The 14,891-nt window shown below is 47.0% G+C and overlaps 1 protein-coding gene across 4 annotated transcripts; it reads right to left on the bottom strand.

The window, feature by feature from the left end:
* Positions 1–47: 47 nt before the first annotated feature.
* On the bottom strand, positions 48–14,341 carry LOC125153736 (SIGLEC family-like protein 1). Of its 4 annotated transcripts, none has more exons than XM_047837209.1 (6): positions 14,235–14,341; positions 7,842–8,127; positions 7,212–7,493; positions 6,963–7,065; positions 2,049–2,187; positions 48–1,185 (listed from the first exon to the last, which is right to left on the bottom strand). In XM_047837209.1, exons 2-6 carry the CDS (start codon positions 7,861–7,863, stop codon positions 916–918), a joined length of 816 nt encoding a protein of 271 aa, XP_047693165.1. In that variant the 5' UTR covers positions 7,864–8,127; positions 14,235–14,341; the 3' UTR covers positions 48–915. The 4 variants fall into 4 exon arrangements, with proteins under 4 accessions (XP_047693165.1, XP_047693164.1, XP_047693167.1 ...); XM_047837208.1 differs by lacking the exon at positions 14,235–14,341 and adding an exon at positions 13,979–14,116; XM_047837211.1 differs by lacking the exon at positions 14,235–14,341 and having other exon boundaries at positions 48–1,180.
* Positions 14,342–14,891: the final 550 nt, after the last annotated feature.

Here is a 14,891-nt window from a genome sequence, read left to right as displayed (position 1 = left end):
AGAGAGGGAGAGAGAGAATCCCAACACTGTCAGCACAGAGCCTGACGAACCATGAGATCACGACCTGAGCCAAAATCGAGTTGGATGCCTAAATGACTGAGCCACGCAGGCGCCCCAGGACCCATGGTGCTTTTTAAACACTGTTACTAACGTGTGTGAATCCAGAAATTTCACACTAGAATCTAGGTGTCTGGATTCTTCTGAAAATACAGAGATAGATAGGTAGAGAATGGATAGATGATAGATATAGATAGACAGACAGTCAGAGGTAGAGGACAGATAGATTAAAACAAAAACCAGAAGACCCAGCAGTTCAGATCTCATTCCTGTCGGGAGGTAAGAGCTGGAGCTGAGTTCGCTGTTGCTGGCACCCCCTTCAGGTGGGGAGCCTGCTCTCAAGATGGACCGGGTCCCCACCAGGCCAACAGCACCCATTTTGTTACCTGCAGGGCCAATGTGGGCTTTTGATTTTGCAACCTGTGCACTAGAATCTTAGTGCAGGAGAAAATGGCCAGGGACGGGGAGAGCTGCTCCAGGGACCAAAGGTCCTGGGATGGAGGGGTCCTGAGCAGTGCACAGTGTTGCTGTGTGGCCTGAGGCACTCTGAGGCTGTTTGCAATGTGGGGGTGTGGAGGACGGGCTTCATGATCCCCCGTGTCCCTGCAGAGAGGCCTCTGGGGCTTCTTTAGTGTTTCGGGCGCTTCCCTCCCACAGCTCCCCGTTTCTCTCTGCAGAACGCCGAGGGCGGATTTGCTTGGTAGCGCCCGAGGCCTCAGGAGGGTGTCACTCTGGGTCACAGTGCCCGTGTGGCCTCTGCCACAGCATTAGCACATTTCCTAGTACTGCCTCCCCCCAGGCCCCTCTGTCCATTCTCCGTGCTCCTGCATGTCCGCCTGCCGGCCCAGACCGTGTGGCTCAAGGGCAGGAAGCAGGTGTGTCCCTGGTGGGGGCTGACCAAGAGGCCCAGCACCCAGGAGTCTTTGGGGGGATGTCTGCCCAGGGAATGCGTGAGCTCCTAGCAGTGGTCTCCGGTCTTAGAGTCTCAGACAAAGTCGCTGCTCCTGCCCTGTAGGTCTGTGAGGTCTGGCTGGGCCGGTCGGTCTCCGCATCTTCGATCCATGCATGTGTCTTGATCTGTCTGGGAGTCTGTCTGTCCATGGTCTGTCCTCTCTCGGGAGCCCTAGACTGTGAGAAAACCAGGTCCTGGTGTTCCCCTGCCCTGGCCAAGCCCTTCCCCTTTCTGGGTCCCCATCAATAGAGGATACAAATAGCTGAATTGTGCCCGCCCACCGCCAAATTCATATGTTGAAGCCCTAATCCCCAGCACCAGGCGACTGCATTTGGAGACAGGGCCTTTATAAAGAGATGATTAAGTTAACATGAGGCCATTAGGGTGGGCCCTAATCCATTATGACTGGTGTCCTCATACAAAGAGATTAGGACACAGATGCACATAGGGAAGGCCACGTGAGGATGCAGGGAGAAGGTGGCCGTCTATAAGTCAGGGAGAGAGGCCTTCAAAGGAGCCAGCCCTGCGGACGCTTTGATCTTGGTCTTCTGGCCTCTGGCACTGTGAAGATAAACTTGTGTGGTTTAAGCTCCCCAGTCTGTGGTACTCTGTTATGGCAGCTCCGAGTAGACTGAGAAGGCCCCACTCTCTGGTACTGACTGTTCTCTCCCAGCAGGGCAGCAGCCACTTGTGGCCAAGGCTGCCTCCCCAGGTGGGGCAGGGGCTGGGCCTGGAGCCCCTCAGGGTCCTCACCATCCATGGCATGGACTTGGCTTGAAGAACTAGACAGACACTCTGTTCAGGCCCAGCCCTGCCAGTGGCCACGACTCGCAATGCGCAGGAGAGATTGCCGCCCTCTGGGCTCTGACCCTGGGGGGCTGGGTTCACAGGTCCAGGGACCCCTGAGAATCCTTGTTTCTAACCAGTGTTCCCCAGTGGTGCTGCTAGGCAGTGGGTGAGTTCCGGCAGCTTGTGGAGATCAGCTGGCGTCAGCTGTGCAGCAGCCTGGCTGGTGGCCCTGTGAAGCCCAGGGACTTACTTCCAATTGAGGCCCAGGAGTTTTGGCTTCAGACTCCATGGCTGTTTCTGGCTCTTCCGGCAGCTCTGGCTTCTGGATAATTGGGGTCTCTCTGGCCTTGGGAATGTGCCTGTCCTCCCACCATTTAAGAATCTTCATTCTAGGGCAACAAGCCTTGTGGTTAATACTGTGCTTAGTCTCCCCCCACCCCCTCCCCGTTCCCTGGGCTGGGGGTCAGAAGACCAATTTTCCCTCCATTTGCTGGTTCTGTGACCAGCACTGCACTCCCCTCATCAAATGCAGATACAAATCCCTATTCTTTTGAGCTGGATCCTCTTCCTAGCCTCTTTCCTGGCCTCATGCCCCAGAGATGGCTTGCAACTCCCCTGCTCCTGGCCCTCCCATGGCTCCCCAGCACTCCCAGCACAAAGTCCCAGCCCTCCCGCTCAGTGGCCCTCCACAGCTGTGCCTCTCCTCAGCTTCTCTTCCAGCCCTCTAATGTCTCAATATGTATACGATTTTTTTTTCCTAGACAAATCTTTTTTGCACCTTTCCTCTTAGTATTTTTGGCATATGTGTGCATATTAGTACACAGAGAGCTTCCTTCATCTTTTTTACAGCTGCATAGTGCTCTGTTGTTAAGACGTACCATTGATTACACGACTGGTCCCTCTCTTTCTTGCCCTGGCAATGGCAACCACCCTGCTCACTGGTTCCCCTGCTGTGCCCAGTCTGGCTCTTCCCAAGGAGTGGGCATGCACGTGGGATTTTGTTTGTATTCAGGTATGGTGAAGCCAACAAATTGAGGGATGACTGCCATTGAAGACACTTTGTTATTCAAAGTTTCTGAGAGGGGGCACCCTGTGCCACACAAGGCCACACGGGGAAGCACTGGGGTCAGTCAGGAAGGGGAAGGAGTGAGGGGGAAGCATGTGTAGGAGCTTTAATTATGGTTTCCATGGGACTGGAACAGCACAGTACACAGATTTAGGACTGGCCCACCAAAGTACTTTATCCACCTGGACAGGTCATTAGTTGAGGATGGGCCTGTGACTCAAGCAGGGACAATCAGAGTCTTCTCTGGGATTGATGTATCACCAAGAAGAAGACAAGTTCTATTTCAGCTAGAGTTGCTGAGATCAGAGAATATAATCATGGGGCTGCTTTGGCCATCTTGCCACTAGGTGGAAGGAAAGAGCCTCCAGAGGTCAAGTGAACACAGAAGGAAGCAGAACAAAGACACGGAGACAGCAGACTCTTAATAACGTCATGTGTGGGGTGCCTGGGTGGCTCCGTTGGTTAAGCATCTAACTCTTGATTTTGGCTCAGGTCATGATCTCATGGTTTGTGAGACTGAGCCCCACATCAGGCTCTGTGCCGACAGTGCGGAGCCTGCTTGGGATTCTCTCTCTCCCTCCTCTCTCTCTGCTCCTCCCCTGCTTGCTCTCTGTCTCAAAATAAATAAATAAACATAAAACAATTAAAAGAAAAAAAGGTAACTGAGGTAAAATGAGCTCATATTGATGGGCCCTAATTGATAGGGCTGTATTTGGATAGGGCCTTCAATGAGGTGTAAGTTAAATTGAGGCACCCAATTTCAATTATGAGGCCCCCATAATCCAATATGACTGGTGTCCTTGTAAGAGGGACAGACAGGGGTGTGCTTGCACACAGGGATGACCAGGTGAAGAGGCAAGAGGGTGGCCATCTGCAAGCCAAGGAGAAGAGTCTCAGGAGAAACCAAGCCTGCTGGCACTTTGATCGTGGACTTTCAGCCTCCAGAACCATGAGAAAATGAATCTCTGCTGTTGAAGTCTTCGACTTAACAGATGGTCAATATGTTCCTGTAGCAGATTACAGATGGCTGCAAGTTTCTGGCACTCTTCCCATGGAGAAATGGGGTCTCAAGTTTTCTCTTCCCTTTGAATCTTGGCTAGGTTATGACTTGCTCAAAGAGAATATGATGGAAGTGACACTCTGTTAATTCCAGGCATAGCCTTAAAGAGGGCTGGTGACTTCTGCCTTGGAAGAGACCATGATAAAAGAGGCCCTGATACTCCATGGAAAGTGAGAGGGGCCCAGATGAGCCCAGCCTTCTGGCTGTCCCCAGAAAAATGTCAGGCACATGAATGAAGGCACCTTGGACTTTCCAGCCCAGCCAGCCCAGCCGCTAGATAAATACCAGGTGACCTCTGTGGATACCACGGAAGCTGAAGAATCATTCAGGTGGGACCCCATTGTTTAAGGTCGCTAAGTTTAGGGGACTGTGATATAGCAACAAATAACTGTTCTTCGTTCCTTGAGCTTGCTGAATTCAGCTCTTGTCACTCACAACTGGAAGAGTCCTGACTAATGTGACTTATCTCCTTAAACCATTATCCCATATGCATCATCTGTCGAAACTTCCACCTATGACAGTTTAAACCATGATAACCCCATGCTCTGCCTAGTTCTGTTCTATTCAGCTTTCTTTTTAAGTTTATTTATTTTGAGAGAGAGTAGAAACGTGCACGTGAGCATGGGAGGGGCAGAAAGTTGGGAGGGGGAAGAGAGAGAATCCCAAGCAAGCTCCACGCTGGCAGCACAGAGTCCAATGTGGGGCTCAGTCTCATGAACCATGAGATCATGACCTGAGCCGAAACCAAGAGTCAGACAACTGACTGAGCCACCCAGAATCCCCTGTTCTGTTCAGCTTTCTTGGGCTCTTATCTAGTCTTGTGTTTCTGTTTTTTGATCTCACAGATGGAGGCTTCAGATCCAAGACGCCACACTCTATGCCTGTGAAGGCCCTCCTGGTTTCTCTTCCTTATCGCCCTCCCCACCGGGTACAACAGCTGTCCACTTGAGTGCCCTCTCCCTCCGGCTTCCACAGTCTCTTTGGTCTCCCATCCTGTCACCCTTCCATGGCACCCTGCCTGTAAAGACCCGAACCCAGATCAATGCTGCCATTCACCCCTTTTCTTCCAATGACAGCTGCTGGGAGGAAACATGACATAGCAATGATGCTTGGTGCTGCTAACAATGAGCAACCTGCAGTCACCACTGGGCCTCTGTTGCTGGTCACCAATTGTTTTCCTTGCTCTTGTGCGGATCCCACTCATTCTCTTCAGTGGCCATTCCAACCACCTCACCATCATTACCATTCTTCCTGATCCCTTCCCCCCACCCCTGCCCCCACCCACGTCATTTTCAGCAGACAACCTCGCCATACTTCTTTGCTGTGAAAAAAAAAAACCCATGTGTAGGAGGGCCTTACCCCCACCCCAACCAGAATCATAAACGCCACCTAAAGTGAACAAGAAAGATACAGAACATCTGCCATTGGATCCTGAGAATAATTTTGAGAGCAAGGATAACTGGCTGCCTCAGACAGTGCCATTTCAGTGGCTTGGTGCTGGAGAGCAGACAGCAAGGGACTGAAGAATGTAAGAGTGAGGAGAATCAGGCAGCGGGTATAAGCTATTCTCTCTCAAAAAAATTGGATGGTACATAGGAGGAGTTTGTGGGGCTGACGCAGGAGAGATTTGGGCATGTTTATATCTTTTAGAGAAAGAGCCAGTAAAGAAAGAATGATTTAAAATTTAAGAGACAGAAGGGATGATTAATGGAGTGTGGAGGAGATGGATTCCCAGGCAAAGGAGGTGAGGCTAACCTTGGACAGGAATAGGGATGCCTCTTTCTCTGAAAAAGGCAAGGAGTAAATCACCAGTGCCAGTGGCAATAACTGTAGGTGTTGGGGAGTTGCTTTTTTTTCCTATGAAGTAGGTAAAACTTATTGCTGAGAGTGAGGGGGAGGAGATAAGAGAGTTGGGGAAAGAAAGAAAACATCTGTGATACTGACAGAGTTGTCTGTTGAGGAAAGCTCCCCAAGGGTGGGTGGGAAGATTTCTAGGCGGTATGGATGCTACCCTCCCCTACAAAGATGGAGATTCTGAACCAGTGGGGTCCTCTTGGTATCTCCCTTGTATGGACCTCTAACCCAGCACTTGTTCACTTGTCTACGTCCCTGGAAAATACGGGACACAGGGCAAGAGGTAAAACAGAGAAAAAAAAAAGTCTGAGAAATATTAAATGAGAAGCCCACAGTGAAAGGAAAGGGTGGATGCAGTAATGTATGCAACAATGGCTGAAAAATTTCCAGAATTGATAAAATACACCAGATCACAGATGAAAAAGGCCAGATGTACACAACAACAAACAAACAAACAAACAAAGATATCCACACTTAGTCACAATAGAGTAGAATCATTAGCACTGACAATATCTGAAAGCCCAGTTGCCTGGGGGGGGGGGGCTTGAAAATGCACCCAGTCCAGGTGCCAGGGCAAGTTTCCTGGAGTGCATGATGGGAGGGCTGTGAGCTGAGCCCTAAATGATGACTAAATTTCAGCCAGGTGAGAGAAAGGGGCAGGGATGCGAGGTGACGTGCAGAGAAGGGCACCGAGTAGAGGTCACAGTACAACTAGAGAAGATGTAAACATGATCAGTAAACCTGATTTAAAGGCTATATATCAATGGAACACTTCCTTCAACAAATATAGAATATACATTTCTTAAGCCTATGTGGAATATTTATAAAAACTACACAAAAATTGTGCCACAAAGAAAATAAAGAATTGAAATAATGCATAGTATATTCTTTCCACTTACTGGATTTAAGGTAGAAATAAAGAAAAGAGAATTATTAGAGAATGCTGTTGTGCCTGAGGAAAAAACCCATGGGTCAAAAAATCGTAATGGAAATTAGAAATATTTACCCAAGTGATACTAAAATACTTCATATTAAAATTTGTGAGATGCAGCTATAGTTGTGCTTAGAGGGAAATTTATAGCCTTAAGGCAAATACTAGAGAAGAATGGAAGGGAATGAGGGACATAAATAAATGTAGTAGGTGTTGGAAAAGGCTTGATGATGAATTTCAACCTGATACTCACGCAAGGAGGACAAGGAAGAAGAAGAACAGTGCCGATGCAATGGATCCATACACAATGCCCTGGATCAGCCCCTTCATGAACACACTGTAAACTGAACGTTTATCTGGAATCAGAGGGAAGTGAGAGTGTTTTTTCTTCTAAGGCTGTGAAGTCTGAGCTACTCCTCTTCCCTCTGGCCCTGTGCCCAGCCTCATCTTGGTCCCCAGGTGCTGTCATTCTAGCTCAGTCAGTAGTCCCCTGTGTACTTACCTGGTAGGAGGAAGATGCTTGAAGTATGGGTTCCATACTGGTTCTTCCCCTCACAGTGGAGACTCATGACTATTTCTGGCTCCCCTATGAGGCTGATGGTGCTGTTGGTCCAGGGGCCAATTATGGTGGAAGTCACCTGGAAGATGTTGTCTGTGCTGTTCACATCCACAGGAACACCTTCCATCAACCACTGCACAGAGGGTGTAGGGATCCCATGGAAGGAACAGTTGCACTGTAGAGTCTTCTCCAAGGAACAAGAGGAATAGAGCAGCCTAGTGGGTGCTATGGGAAGGGAAGGTCAGCAATCAGCAAGGTATCCTGACTTCCCTTTTCTACGTCCTTCAGGACCCAGCCTTTTCCTTATTCATGATTCTCAAGGAGCTTTGGAAAGACTTTCTGGAAGCCCAGAGGAGCAGGACTTCACAGACCAGTTACCCTACATCCTCTTTCCTCATCTATCTCTGACTCTGGCTCAGCTCTTACCTCTGGCCTTCCAGCCATAGAAGCCCTGAGAAGATGTGACAGCTTCCCAGACTCCTCCCACCCAGCCCCACCCCAGGACTCAGGAATTTCTCTTGAGCCCACCAGTTCTCTCAGACTCTGCGTCTTCCTTTGCCCACCAGCACTTACAGACCGCCTGGAACATGACCATGCTACTTCTGGTCAACTTAGCTAGGGAGAAGTTCAAATAACATCTGAGAGTGGTGCCATAATCCTGAGGCTTTGGGGTGAAGTGCGGCACCAGGAGGAGGAGTTGCTGGAGCCGTCTGTGTTGGAGGAGAGAGCGGGCCAATTCCAGGAAAGGAAAAAGGCTTTGGTTTCTCTGCACAGGTGCCTTTGATGGTACAGGTCAAGGTCACAGGATCTCCAGCCACAAGAATCTCTAGGTCGTGGAGCTCTGGTTTCTGGGTCTGGCCTGAAGGGAAAGACAGACTGGGACTGAAACAAGGGATCCTCATGGACATTTAACCGATGCACAGTATTTCCAAGTTACAAAGTGGTTTCTCACCCATTAGCTTACTTGGTACTCCTCCCCTCCACCCCAATAACCTCATGGAACCCGGGATTGTTGGATTTTCACAAGTATATTTCCCTTCTCTGCACTTTGTAGGTGAGCAAATGGAGGAGACTTGCTGAAGGAGGAAGAGCTTGAACCTGGACACTGCACTCTGAAGACTGAGGGTGAGTGCATTTTCTGAGGATTTACATTGCCTATGATTCCTTACCTGTCCCCCCATCCAGACCTCCTAGGGCCAGCTCCTATGCTGTCTTCCTTCCCAATCCAACTCTCCCCTCAAGCTCTGCCCCTTCCCAGCAGATCTGTGATCATTTCCCACCTCCACCTCTTATCTGCTGGATGTTGTTGGCTAAGTCACTTCTTTTCTCTTTGCCATTTCTACTTGCAAACATAAGTTATCAATTATACCTGTGTCATTGTATTATTGTTGTAAAAATGAAATACCTAAGGTTTAAAAAGCCCAGTGCCCTGTGAGGTAAAAACCACACAATTACCAAAATGTCTTCTTGGAGTTCTTCCTTTACAAACCACCCACTGCATGAGACTGAATATCACCTGATATGGAGAGTTCAATATCCTCTCACAGGAAGAACTCTTGTGTTCTATATCTGTACAGAATAAGTGTGTCATGATGTCCCTTTTAAGTACATTATGGATCAGCAGGGTACACGCTTGTGCTTCAAGATTCCAAATAGTGTGGAATGTGCCTTTGGTGTTATCATCTATGGTAGCACTGAGTTGATTTATAGCTATGGGGGACATGATATTTTTATTAAGCCAGTAGGCCACAGGCACAGAATTGCTTGGGGATTCCTTGGGAAGTTCAAATATTCAAAAGATTATACTTCTTCCACTGGTACCTTCTTGACTTCCACCAAAACACAGAATGTAACCCCGTAGGAGAGAGATTCAAGTTGAAAAACTGACGCTAGTGCCCTCCAATATCCTACGTGTACATTAAAGGATTAACCTTACCCTAGAAAGGTTTGGCCCTTGCCCAGCTCCAGGGAGGTAACCTCTAAGCCCTTGGGATGTCTTACCTGATAAGAGTGTCTATTTACTTAGGGACCATGCCAGGTAGTCTACGTGAACAGTGTGATTTTTGGTGGGGACCTTGGGTCACATGTGGTATCAGCTTGACCTCTGAAGTAGCTGGAGACTAAGGTCACCCATGCCTGTGGGACCAGGCTCCCAATAAAAACCCTGGACACTAAAGCTCGGTGAGTTCCTCTGCTTGGCAATACTATGCATATCGCCAAGCATTACTGCCAAGAGAAGTAAATACTGTATGCACAACTCTACTGGGAAAAGACAACTGAAAGCTCATTCTTGGTCTCTCCTAGATACTGCCCTACATGCCTTTTCCCTTGCTGATTTCAATCTCCATTTGTTTGCTATAATAAACCGTAACTAAATATAACAGTTTTTGCTGAGTTCTGGGAATCTTTCTTGTGAATCATTGAACCTGAGGGTGGTCTTGTGGACCCCTAACTGCACCACCCCAATTTAGTCTTCTGGGTTTTTTGTTGTTCTTATTGTTGGTAGTAATTGTATCTTGTGAAGTTGGCCATGTAGCCCCACTTCTGAATCTCGGTTTCTCAATCAGAAAAACAGGCACAACATTACCAGTGCTGCAGTGTTGTGAGAATGAGATACATTAACCAGATGCACACGGTGCCTTATAATAATTGTAGATTGGAACTTAGCTGTTGGCTCTTAGGTCAACAATTATTCTCTTCCCTTCTTCATTTACCAGATGACAGCTCTCTCTTGTACAAAATGGATGGGTGGTGAACCTCATGGTTCTTGAGGCTACTTCTAGCAATGCCATCTTAAAATTACGGTAGTAATACTGACTTGTGTAAGTGTTTACAGATTTCTCAATACCTTCATAGAAATCAGCTTAAGCCATCCTCATGATGATTTTATTATAGTCCCTTAGACACATTGGGTAACTGGGGCTCAGAGAGGTTAAAGGCATTGGTCCAGGTTACAGAGAAAGGAGTAACAGCATCAGGCCTGGGACTGGCTTTTCACATGTTATTCACCATGCTATTTCTCTGCTCTAAGATGTGACTTAATGACACCCACCACACAGATGATGGTGTTGAGAGAGAAGATGTGTATACATTTATTACCACTAAAGTTCTAGAGTGGTGTGGCACTAAAATGGCATTAGGAGTCAGAACACCTGGGTACTCCAACAGAGAAATTTCTAGGCAAGTTGCTGAATCTCCCAGAGCCTGCTTCTTCATCTGTGAAATGAGGACAATAATTCCTCATGGAGTTATTGGGTAGATGAAATGGGACCCACAGTGGGTCACAGAATATGCACATGGAAGATGTCTATTATTTATTATTTATAAAGTACTTAATTCTCTATGTCTAACCTCTTCACCTTACTTCAGCCCTGCTTGTCTTCCACCCCCACCATACCCACCTCACCCCTACCCTTTCTTAGCTTCCTCAGACACTTCCCACCCTACCTCTCATTCCACTTACTGAACCATGACAGTGGCAATGCCATCAGCACTAACGGTCTCAGGGAAAAGAGAAGGCCAGGTCCTAGCCTGCTGCTAACTCTGGCCTCAGATCTGTATGTTGTGGAGGGCAAGATTTGGAATGGATGAGGAGAGAGTCAGCAGGAAGAGGCATGAGGTGGAGGTAGAGGTAAATTCATAGCCCACTAGGGGTTTTTGTCTCTTCAATCACTCTTAGGTTCCATTTGCCTAGAGAATCAGGAGTCTCATGGAAACAGAGGCTGAGGAGCTTCAAGGATAGAGCAGTGTCTCCATGAGTCTCTCTAGAGTCCAAATACCATGTCTTTCTTCTTTCCCCTCCAGCTGTCACCTCTGAGTCCTCCCCCTTTGAAGGACCTCAAATGCCAGGCTGAGAAGCTTGGCCTCTCTCCCAAGTTGATTAGGAAATCATGGGAACCACAGAAAGTTTTTGAACCATGGGGGAACAGGTTTGAACCATGGGGTGTCATAAAGATCACTATGGATCTGCATCAAGGAGAAAGAAATAGTTTAACAAAAAGATAATGCATCCTGAGCTGGAACCGTGGCTATGGAGGTGGAGAGGATGGGATATATTTAAGAGGTATTTGAACAATGGGGCACTAGGGTGGCTTAGTTGGTTAAGCATTTTGATTTCAGCTCAGGTCATGATCTCATTGTTCGTGAGATGGAGCCCCACATTGGGCTCTGCGCTAATAGCACAGAGCCTGCTTGGGATTCTCTTTCTCTTCCTCTCTCTCTGCCTCCACCCGACTCTCTTTCTCTCTCTCTCTCAAAATAAAAAATAAACTAAAAACAAAGGTATTTGAGCAATAAAAGACATTTCTATGGCTGACAGGATAAATTCCAAACCCCTTTGCCTTGCATTTGAGGCTGTCCATGATTTTGCCCCACACTTGGCCTATCGCCACTGCTCCCTTCCCTACGCTCTGCCATTCTTTGCCTGACAAAGAGGAAAGTATCTTTCCACATATGGTCCATACATTCCTGTCTCTGTATATTTACTCAGGCCACTCCCCTTTTCATGGCATCCTTCTGCAACTCTCCCTTCTGCCCACATTCAAATCCTGTCTCTCAGAATTTCTAAGTCCAGGTCAAATTTAACTTCCTTCAAGTAGCCTTCTAGGATCTCTAGAACCACAAAGAAGTCTCCCTTCACAGACTCTCTTAAGCACCCCTATATGTCTATCTCTTTTACGGCAATGTCTCAGACAAACTCTGAGAACTGTCCTCCCTGATAACCACTCTCCGGTGTATCCCTTTATTTCAAATTTGTTCAGGTGATTAATTCCCCAGTTAAAAAAAAACCCAACAACTATATTTCTGCCTCCTGTACATCCAGAGGTGGCTCTATGGCAAAGCTGTGGCCAGTGGGCCAAGTACAAGAAAAAGGCTATTAAAATATCGACAGCAAATAAAAGCCTATCCAGCCTTTACCACATTTTCTTTACCGTCACAATTGAGCTCTGAAGAACTGTTTTCTGCATATAATCCTAGCTAATGGAATTCCAGAGCCTGGTTTTAAAAAAATAAGTTTTCATAATAAAGGAAACAAGTCTCAGAAAGAATTGAAAAAGATGTTCACTTCCCCTGCAGCTATAAATCAAAAGATATTGTTCTGCGTTATAAAAGGGCTCAAGGAATCTGATTTGATATTGTACAAAACCGAGAATGTTTATAAGAATATAATTTATGTTCTCCTTTGCAATATACAGTTTTTTATGAATATTCATGACTGTTACTGACTTGTTCTGTTCTCTGTTGATACAAATCCGCCCTTGGAAGAACAATTTAAACAAAGTGGTCTTATGAGACTCTAAAGACATTAGAAATTATTCCATGTCTTATGAAAATGATATCCAAATAAAATGGAATTCTGACCAGTTGTCTTACTTGATAATTTCTTGCTCTGGTAACAATAACATTATAACTGACAACTCTGTTTTCTTAAATTGTATACCTATCTGTTAGGATTGTACTCTTCTCTTCTCCCAAATGTACGATGCAAAATAAAAACCTTGGACTCTGCTAGATTTATTATTAAGCAAATACTTTGAGAGACTTGTTTTCTTAAAATATCAACCATGCTGAAGACTTTGGGGAGTTCTGCTTTTCTGATACTAACACCACTTTCTGCTTGTTGCTTTCTTCTCCTTCCCCTTCCCCTCTTGCTCCTCCTCCTCCTCCTTCTCTTTCCCTGGAATATGGATGTAATGCTGGAGGTGGAGCAGCCATCTGGCAACCATGAGATAGCCATAAGGATCAAAACCACAGACTGAGGATGTTGTTGACAACAGCATGAGGGTTCTGGTTCCCTGCCAGCCTGATGGAGCCGCTACATTCACCACACACAGCCTACTGTCATGCTTCCTCTTCATTTGGTTGTTTGTCTAGTTGGGAAGTTGATGAAATATCCTACCAGGGGAACTATCCAAGAGTGAGATCCTTGAGAGAAAGCCCTACATCAAACAGATCTTTGTGTCCTCCACAGAGCTTAGAAAAGTTCTTGTCTGATAAATATTCACTGAAGAAAAATGTACAAGCACAAATCGTAATGATTTTCCAACTATTTGTTTCTAGTTTAATTCCACTGTGGTTAGAAAACATACTTTATACGACTTCAATTCATTTACATTTGTTGAGGCTTGTTTTATAGCTCAGAACATAGTCTAAGTGTTCCATGAGCCCTTGACTAGAATATGTATTCTATTATTATTGGATGGAATATTCTATAAATGTCACTTAAGTCAATTTGGTTGATGGTATCTATATCCTTACTAATTTTTTCATCTGCTTGCTCAGTTACTGAAAGGGGAGATTTGCATTGTCTAGTTCTTTCTTCGGTTAGATTGTTTTTTTTTTTTTAATTTTTGAAATTAAAAATTCTAGTTATAAATTACTTCTCAGAATCTAATTGAATATAGTGATTTATTTACAACCTCAGGTCGAAGACTGAGGAGAGCTCTGTGGTGGTTCCACACTGGACTTTGCAGGTTACTCGCTGGAAGTTTTAGGCAAGTGCTGTTCCCTTTCTGGTTTCCCTCCCATTTCTCCCATCTATAAAATGAGAAGGTGTTATAGCCCAGTGTGTAATGGTCCTTCTGACTTTAAAATTCCGATCTCTCCCAATTTCTCATTCCCTTCTCCAGGGCCTGGTGCAGCCACGGGTTGTCTCCACAGGAAACCTCTTTCCCCTCCCGCTAAATGATCATTTCCTTTTCCAGACTTACCCCCTTGTCTTGGGTTCCTACAGAGCCAACCAGGGCCCGCCTCAGCAGGTCTCTGCTAGGCTACTATCCAGACAACTGACCATCCTCCTCGAGTTTGGCCGAGTGCATCACGTGATCGATTGGCCGACTCACTATCTACGGGAACTTCCTGTTTCCATAAGGAATGAACTGATTGGCTGATTTAAAGCCTCCCGACCCGCCGGATCCACCCACTGATGCGTGGAATAAGCATGTGTACAACTACTGGATGACTCACCGTGAAGGGACGAAGGGAGAGGAAGGCTAACGCATCAGGCTGACTCATAACAAGTTCAGTAGGCGGCCTGGGAGTCCCCAGCCTCACCAACGTCCGACCAGCCAGAGGTCACGTGGGGAAGCCGCCCGGCGAAGTCCCGCCCCTCAGGCCTGCCATTAGCACATGTGAATACGTCTGGAGCCAATCAGGGCCTAATGATGCACGCGGGGGCTGCTGGGACGGGGAGGGACCGTGCAGTAGAACCCTTGAGTCTCCCACGCCTGAGGCCGTCTGGAGCAAGCGGCAGTTCGTTTATCTTGAGCAGAAGGTTCTAAAACCCTACCAGCCCTGTGAACTGCAGGCCTAATCAGCCTTTAAGAGACACTCCTTCCTCAAGCCAGTTCTGTGGGCAAGCAGGTGATGGGCGGTGAATTGAAAGCCATCGACCAAGGAACAAAATGCCATGTGCTCAACCCTCAGGGACGATGAGAAGGCATCTTGTGCCCCATTTCCCTTCCTGCAAGCAAGATCCCTATCACGAACAAAGCGAGACACGTGAGGAAGACCCAGCTCTTCATTCTCTTGTCCAAACCCATCCCTGACCTGTTCCCAGCCCAGTTCCCATCCTCTCTCCCATTTCTCGCCTAGATGGCATCCTCCGCTCCTAAGGACCACACG

Source organism: Prionailurus viverrinus, chromosome E2 (genome assembly GCF_022837055.1).
Source record: "Prionailurus viverrinus isolate Anna chromosome E2, UM_Priviv_1.0, whole genome shotgun sequence".
NCBI lineage: Eukaryota > Metazoa > Chordata > Mammalia > Carnivora > Felidae > Prionailurus > Prionailurus viverrinus.
The sequence above is the reverse complement of the archived record's forward strand: the minus strand, read 5'-3'. Positions and strand labels throughout refer to the sequence as shown.